This window comes from Phyllobates terribilis, unplaced genomic scaffold, assembly GCF_046119375.1.
Source record: "Phyllobates terribilis strain yellow unplaced genomic scaffold, ASM4611937v1 Scaffold_3__8_contigs__length_932513732, whole genome shotgun sequence".
Classification (NCBI taxonomy): Eukaryota; Metazoa; Chordata; class Amphibia; order Anura; family Dendrobatidae; genus Phyllobates; species Phyllobates terribilis.
The window spans coordinates 718,575,220-718,583,433 of NW_027362763.1; the positions used below are offsets into that span (position 1 = coordinate 718,575,220).

The window sequence follows — 8,214 nt, forward strand, 5'->3', positions numbered from 1 at the left end:
CTTGCAGGTTACAATGAAACCCCCCCCCCATTCACTTGCACAAAGTTGTAATATAAGCTTTGGCTACAGCCCTACAAATCAGGCCATAGGATAAATAAATCAAATGCTGTTTTGGCTTTGCCCTCGTCACGTAGAATGACATCAAGTTTAAAAAAAAATAAAAAATCCCAACTTTGCATAAATGTTTCCAAAAAAAATAAATAAAATAAATCCATTCACCAATTAGGAATCTTCTATAATCTAAGTCTTTAACCCCCCCTTCGACAGCCAGGAAGGAGACCTCCCATCCACGGCTCAAACTAAAATCCCATTCCATGAAATTGAAATAACAGATAGCTCTTCATATGGGAATACAATTAAAGTGGTTGCATAAATGAATATACCACTTACCCTTTATTATATACAGTAAACAGCATTAAAATAAAATGTATCCTGAAAAACAAGTTACTTGAGACCTCGCAATTGTTCCCGGTTATCAGTTTGGAGAGGAAAAGCTCAGTGGTCTTCTGCATGTTTACACACAGGAAGTCTGGAATGTATAGAAAAACATTGCCCTTCTTAGCCCACATATCCTCAGCTCCTATGAGCTCCTGCATGTTTACAAATGCTGGGAATCTATAAAAAAAACATTTTACTCAATGCACTCATTATTTGCTAGCTGTTCTGTAAAATAACGAAACTTAAAAAAAAACTTTCCATTACTAAACACAAACAAAGCGAAAACTACATTAAAACATTGTGGAACACTGCCCCTGGTGGTGAGACTGCTATAGTGCATACAACTCAGGCAGAAGAGAGCAGGAAATTGCACTCCCTCCCACATTGCATTAACTCAATGCAAAAATCAGACATCATCTTACTTTTCTAAACTTTTATCTGTAGTCTTTTATTTTTAAGGATTTGATTTGTGCAGAAATGTGTGATCAGAACAGGGCGAGCATGACGTTATACATGTTGCAGCAATGCAAAAATAGTGTTTATGAAATTATTTTTTTTGTAATAAATAGGGGGGGGGGGGGGCAAAGCTTAAGATCTTAGTTTTCTACATAAGTGTGGGAAAGGAGTCAGCTTACACTCTATGCAATAGGAAGGGTGTAAGAGGCAAATAAAGGATAAACAGGAAAGGCAAAATAAGTAAAAATGTGCCTAAAGTGGTTCCCTCCACCTCCCCCCTTTAACTATAAAAGACCAGGAAGTTCAGATGGCCTCTGAATTATCAGCCCCTACCATGTGTTAAGCAGGCTATTGTGCAGAGGGGTTTAAGAATACTGCAAATACCTACTGAACTAGCACTTTGCAACAGTCTACAATGCTTGGTATTTGTGTTGGCCGAAAGCCATAAAAACCATTTGCAAGAACAGCCCTTTTCAGTTTTAAAAACGCTATACCTGTAGGAAAACAAAAATAAAGCTCATCTTACACACAAAAACATCAAGGGTATGTGATTTTTTTTTTTATTTCCAAAAATTTATTGGGAGAACTACAAAACATTTACAGTACAAATTTTACAGTCTCACAATTCTTAGTGAACCGACTAATTATATATACATATAATTAAAGTCAACTCATCCTTTCGTTACATTCAGGAAAAAAAAAAAAAATATTGGTTAAAGTAGTTCAGAAATAAAGCAAAAAAAAAAAAAAAAAGTACATAGTACTCTGTCGGTACCTACTATGTACAAGAAGGAAGGGGAGGGAGAAAAAATAAAAGTAAAAAAAAAATCCAAAAATAAATAAAAAGCTTTGTTTCTGCCATTTACCATCAAGGCAAATGAATAATGAATGTAAAAACATTTGGCTTTTTTATTAGATCTAGAAAATTTTAAGACACTTGCACGTACTGCATGAAGTTTCAGATGCAAAATGTGGCCTTTATTTTTATTTTAAATTAAGAGTGGTAAAAAAAAAAATAATAATATTATAAAAAAAAAAAAGATATATATCCCATCCCTACATTCAATTTATCACACCTTTACACAATACTTTTTTTGGTTGAGAAACATTTAAGGCAAGTGTGAACTCTTTCAAAAGGCACTGTGAAATATAATACTGGGACCCAAATTATTGCTACATACCATCACAGTGATAGCGGTGGAAATAGACAAAAAAAAAAATAAAAATATAAAAAAAATTAAAAATAATAATGGAAATTCTGAGTGAGTCACTCAAGTCAAATTATAATGCTTTTTCTTAGCTTTTTTTGGACAGGGCTACATTATATGAAAATAGGGTGGGGGATTAAAATAAAAAGTGGGTTGGGGGGAGAAAAGGAAAAAAAAAAAAATCCATACAAAAAAATTCCTCAAACTTCTTCCACAGCACTGAGATTTCTTAACAGAAACCATTCAATTTTTTTTTCTTTTTCTTTTTTTATTAACGTAAACAAGGAAAGGAATTAATGAAATAAATATTACATACAATCTCTTAAATTAAGATTTTACTCATTTACAATAAAATAGGTGAAGTTACAAAAAAACAAAAAAAAACAAAAGGCATATATTACTGTGAAAAGAACATACACTCAACATTTTTTTTGCAGATTAATAATGGCAATCATAATTTAAACGTAATAAAAGAATATATATCTATTGCTTTTCATCATACCCGATAAATACAGTATGAACAAATTATTTCAATGTATATTTTTCACAAGATAATAAATAAGTTAAATAGTTTTCATATTGAGTTGTGTGCAGTGACAGGCAAGCAACTCAGACAGCTAAAATAATATAATAATAAAAAAAAAAAATAATAAATCAGCAGTTATTCAACAATTATAAACTAACTGAGTGCTTCCAAATAAGAGGAACAAAAATTGTTCTAAGTTAACAGCCCACTAAGCGATGGAAATGGAACTGATGTTAAACTTTGGAATGAAAGTTTTAGTACATGTTAAGCTAAAGAAAAAAATAGACATCTTAGAGGGTTCGCTTGTTGTTAAGGCATATTCTCGGCAGGATGGTGAATTTTTTTTTTTTTTTTTTTTACTTTTTTTTATTTTCGCCAACTTGGACTGTTTGTGTTTATTATTAAACTTTTGGGAGAAAAAAAAAAAAAAAAAGTGTTCCCTTCCACCCCCCCCTCCCAAAGTTTGCTGTGCTAATGCTTCAAGAGATGGAATGCCTGCTGGTGCATAAAACTATCCCCCGCCCACCCCCATGAGAGAGAAAAAAAAAAAAAAAAAAAAAGACACATCCCACCCGCTAACCCACACAGTTCTATAAAAATAGTTTTGTTCTATTTGTTAAGTTTGCCCTTTTGCAGAGTACGATTTTCTTTTTTTTTTTGATCAGCTTTCAGGATTTTTTATTTTTTTCTTCCCGAGTCTTTTTTCAGACTTGGGTGTTTCATTAAATAAAAAAAAAAATTGGCAGAGGCACAAAAGGCAAAAAAAAAAAATTTTAACAATAACAATAATAATACAGGGAACATCATGAGTGCCAGCTTCAAATAGTTCAAGTGTTTAGTCCTTGTTGTAATTACAATGTTGCAGAGTTGGGTCATCCTTTTTTTTTCTTTCACCCGCCTAAGTCTCTATAGCAAGTAACGAGGGAGGCGCAGGGGAAACAGACTGGCAGCTTTTTTTTTTTTTTTACAAAATACAGGGGACAAAACTGGCCCCCTGACACTTCCGCTGTATTTAAAGGCAGGGTGGGCAATAACCCCTCTATAGTCCATTCGCCAGGGCAGCTTGTGGAGCCCAAAGACCCCCAGCTGCCACATAACCTCTAGTGCAGCAGAGCATTTACTCTTCTGCCAGCTAAAGAAATATAACAATCAACATGACCAAGAGTAAGGTAGTACTTTGCCCTTTAATTCTTTCTTTAAAAGAGATTCTGCAGCAGCTGTGGGCTTTTACAGCTCTGCCCTCTGTTATTAGGAGGCTATGAAGCCCACATCATTAAAACAAAGAAAAAAAAAAATCATTCATACCAGCCTGGGTAGCATTTGCCTCCCCAGTCCAGAGAACCCCAAGAGGCAGGGGGTGGCGGTGGCTCAGTCATCGGAGATAGACAGCCTACTAAAGATTGGCAGGCGCCGGTTCGAGTCCAGGGTTGGGGAATCGGATCCACTCAGGCTGCCAGAGCTCAGGGAGCCGCTCAAGTAGCTCTCCCGGTCAGAGAGAGAGTCGGGTGGGCTTGGTGGGGCATCAAACACCGGAGACTCAGAGAGACGCCTCAAGGGTTGGAAGTTGAGGCTTGGTGGGGGAGAGTTGGAGGAGGCTGGTGGCTGCTGACGGCAGTAGGCTGCAGGATTGTTGTAGCCAGAGAGGTTGTGGGTCTGGATGGCCAGTGGAGTGATGAGGCTCAACTCCTGACCAGAGAAGGTGAAGGCATTGTTGGCACAGGGAACAGCCTCCTCACAGTACAGGGAGTTGGAGGGCTGTGGAGGTGGGGTGCGGGAGGTCGGGCTCTCCAGCAAAGGAGAGTCCAGGCCACTGTGGTTGGGGAAGCCAGAAAAGCTGAGGCTATGGTGCAGCTTGGGGCGCTGGCCATTGAAGCAATCAGTAGGGGAGCCCCCTCCACCAGGTGCTTGCCTCCTTTCTTCTGCATTGTGGATGAAGTGGCAGCGGGGACCATAAGGACAGAAACCAATGGTGTGGAAAGTGCGGCACAGCTCCGTCTTGTACTTGGGGTGCCGGGTCAGGCTGCGCAGCTCATGGAAGCCATGGGCAAACTGGCACTTCTCTCCATACTTACAAGTGCCACTTTCCTCAAAAGGTCGGCACAGCTCAGTCTTGTAGCGGGTAGAGTTGATCTGTGCCCCGGACTTCTGCTGCTGTTGCTGCTGGAGGTGGATGAGATGCTGGCTACGATCCCCATTTTCACTGAAAGAGCGGTCCCGGAACTTATTCTCTTTGTTCAGCAAGGCGGTGCTGCTCACTACCGAGGACTCCTTGAGGTTGTTGTTGCAGAACTTAGGGGACGAATTATTGTTGTTGGCCAGAGACTGCAAGTTACTGGCCGAGTGTCTGCGCAGGAAGCCCGGGATCAAGCTGGAGTTTGGGCTACTCACAGGGCTGCCCACTGCCTTCTTGTCCAGCATGCTGCTCAGGTTCAGATTGTTCAGGACTTTCTCGTTCTAAAAAAAAAAAAGGGGGGGGGGGGGGGTTTGGAGAGAGAGAGAGAGAATCAGTAAAAAAAAATACATGTCAGATCCAGCAGTGCAAGCTGCAGCACTTCCACCCACCCCACTCCCTTTGCACTAGTAAACCCTGCACACTAAGCTTAGTCACCCAAGCTCGGCTTCTTCAAAATTACACCCAAGCAACTTTAAGGAAACATGCAAAAGTTTCTACAATCTATATGCTAAAAAGTGTGACATTAACACAATCACATGCTCTTAAAAAAAAGTCACTTTTCAATTAGTGCAGCCACAGAGACAGCTCAGTCCTAGCCATCTGGCAACACTGCAGGCTTTTTACTAGTTTTCACACTCACAAGCAGCCCAAGACTTTCCTAGAACTTCTATCTAAACTACTTGAGACTCACACAGCTTCTTAGCAAATCCCTGGGTGCAGCCAGCACTTTCTTTGTGACTTTGCAGACACAAACATCAGAACATTCTAGATCTTTTAGAGCAACATTTGAACACTTTTCTCCCTCTCAACCCTGGGGAAGAAGAAGGGGGTGGGAGGGGATCACATTGCACTCACATGACTTCTACCCAGAAACTTTACACAAGTGCATTTAAACTATCACAAAAAGAGAGTGCAACTTGCACAAGTCAATCAGCAAAACTTGGAAACGTGTCTCACCCCCCTCCACACACACATACATGTCCTGTGCTAGCTCCCCACCCTGCAAGCCGCAGACTCCTCTTTCCAAGGAATCCGCACTCCTCGGCCCCTCTCAGCAATGCACGAGGCTCTGTACACACCTTACAGAACAAGTCGATGTCGTAGAAGGCGGATAAAAGTGTTGCAGACATTTCGAGATCCAGTTTGCAGCGAGTCCAGAGGACCGAGAAGATCCTGCGTTATTAAAGAAAGGTTTGGAATAGCCACGACTAAGGCTCCGAGGGGGGAGGGGAAGGGCTGCCAGGTCCGAATTCACTTGGGTTGATTGGAGTTGAAATAAGTGCAACGAGCTGACTCCCCAGCCCGCGTCCAGGCACCACTATATAAATGCTACTAGGGCGCGCGGTGGGAGGGATAGAACGCTGACCCAGCCGTGGTCTCCGGGCAACGCCTCCCTGCCTTCCTATTGGTCGCCGCCAATTTCCTTGGGTAGAAGCTTGTAGACTTTCACCCTGAGAGAACAGTCCCAGCCCAGACAGCGAGCACGTCCATAGCCCCTCAGCTGCTCCTCAGCCTGACAATAGCGCACACATTCCGCCATAAAGAAAAGACTAAAACCTCAGCCCGCAGTGCCAGTACTCAGAGGCACTACAGGTCACAGCATGCCCTGAGTAGTATATAGACACCTTGCAGCTGATCCTAGTGCTGGAACTACAAGTCTCAGAAGTGAATAGTAAACTCCATAGACTGATACATATAAGAGCATTGTGTGCAGTCAGTGCTCGGGGGGACTACAAGTCTCAGAAGTGAATAGTAAAATAGACTGATACATATAGCATTGTGTGCAGTCTGCGTGGAGAACTACAAGTCTCAGAAGTGAATAGTAAACTCCATAGACTGATACATATAAGGGATTATGTGCATCCGTGCTTGGAGAACTACAAGTCTCAAGTGAGCTCAGACTGATACATATAAGGGATTGTGTGCAGTCAGTGCATGGAGGACTACAAGTCTCAAGTGAATAGTAAACTAGAGGGATACATAAGAGCATTAATGTTTGGAGAACTACAAGTCTCAACTGAGCTCAGACTGATACATATAAGGGTATTGTGTGCAGTCAGTGCATGGAGGACTACAAGTCTCAGAAGTGAATAAACTACACTGATATATATGAGCGAAAATTGTGTGCGGTCAGTGCTTGGAGGACTATAAGTCTCAAGTGAATAGTAAATTCCATAGACATACATATAAGTGCAATATGTGCAGTCAGTGCTTGGGGAACAATAAGTCTCAGAATGCCCGGAGTACTATAAACACCTTTCAACTGATCCTAGTGGTGGAACTACAAGTCTCAGAAGTGAATAGTAGACTTCATAGACTTATACATATCAGAGCATTGTGTGCAGTCAGTGCTTTGAGGACTAGTCTCAGAAGTTAATTAAAAAAAAAAAAAAAAGTAATTTACTGATGCAAAACAGAGCCAGTGCTTGTGGGCACTACAAGTCTCAGCCCGGGTGGCTTACTTAGGGGTTAATCCGAGCAGCGATCTCATATTTTGGCCATGAAATGGTGTTTTGTTTGTTTTTTGCCTTTTAATTTTTCCTTTTTGTAAAAAAAAAATTGCCTTAAAAACATGGGGTTAACCCCTAAATGCCTGACTTGTTTACAAGTCCTAGATGCCCCTACAGTCCCATAACCAGTGGGTCCGGGGCTTACTCGCTGTGGGGTGGTCGGCTGGGCACTTCTATGGCCATTGTGTCCCGCAGCGTGTGTTTAGTATGTAGCGCGCCCGGGCACATACATGTGGCGGTGACTGGCCCGCTGCTTCTCATAGATGGCCGGGTACTGGACCCCTGACAGCAGGGTGTCTCAATGAATCAAGGAGTATGAGGGGAAACCCGAGGAGCGGCCCCCTCCCCTTCTCCGCTCTCTCACATTTCCTTGTTTATTTCCTTCCACCCTCCTCCCCTGTCTGCTGCCTCCTCACAAATGGTGGCTGGAAACTTTTTTTTTTTTCTCTCCTTGCCTTTTGCAATCTGAGCTTTTTACATTCAGGCCATGATAGTTCTTTATCCCAATATAGGCGGTAGATTGCCAGCTACCTCTGCCAACCTGATAAGTGCAAAAAAGTAGTGGAAAGGGCGCGCAAAACGCTGCAGGCAGAGAAGGGGTAAAAATGCACCACCACTGGTAAATATGGCCGTGCTGGCTTATTAGGGCTCCTGTGTCAGAGGACATGAAGTTGGCTTGTTAGTCCTATCACAAGACCTTGAACGTCTGCCAACTCCCTGGGAACGAACGAGCGCGTCCGCACTGTGATAAAACTCAAGACAAGGGAGGCCGTGGAGTCAGAGCACAGGACGAGGGGCGGTGGCGAGGCCCGTACCTACAAGTCCCAGCCAGCTAGGCCCTAAAGCCTTTTCTCCACAAGGAAGGAAAAAAACAACAAAAAAAACGACATGACAAAGTAGCTC

The 8,214-nt window shown here is 42.0% G+C and overlaps 1 protein-coding gene across 1 annotated transcript; it reads right to left on the reverse strand.

Annotated features, from left to right (window-relative positions):
- Nucleotides 1–1,445: 1,445 nt before the first annotated feature.
- ZFP36L2 (ZFP36 ring finger protein like 2) lies at nt 1,446–6,148 on the reverse strand. The gene is made up of 2 exons (XM_073672035.1): nt 5,881–6,148; nt 1,446–5,082 (listed from the first exon to the last, which is right to left on the reverse strand). Exons 1-2 carry the CDS (start codon nt 5,929–5,931, stop codon nt 3,997–3,999), a joined length of 1,137 nt encoding a protein of 378 aa, XP_073528136.1. The 5' UTR covers nt 5,932–6,148; the 3' UTR covers nt 1,446–3,996.
- Between the last annotated feature and the right edge of the window lie 2,066 nt (nt 6,149–8,214).

Bases quoted from the DNA above. Each gene is read 5' to 3' on its own strand.
- ZFP36L2 (XM_073672035.1), bottom strand. From the start codon at position 5,931: ATGTCTGCAACACTTTTATCCGCCTTCTACGACATCGACTTGTTCTGT. The intron at 5,083-5,880 runs GTGTGTACAGAG...TTTTTTTTTTAG, and splicing joins ACATCGACTTGTTCTGTAAG to AACGAGAAAGTCCTGAACAA.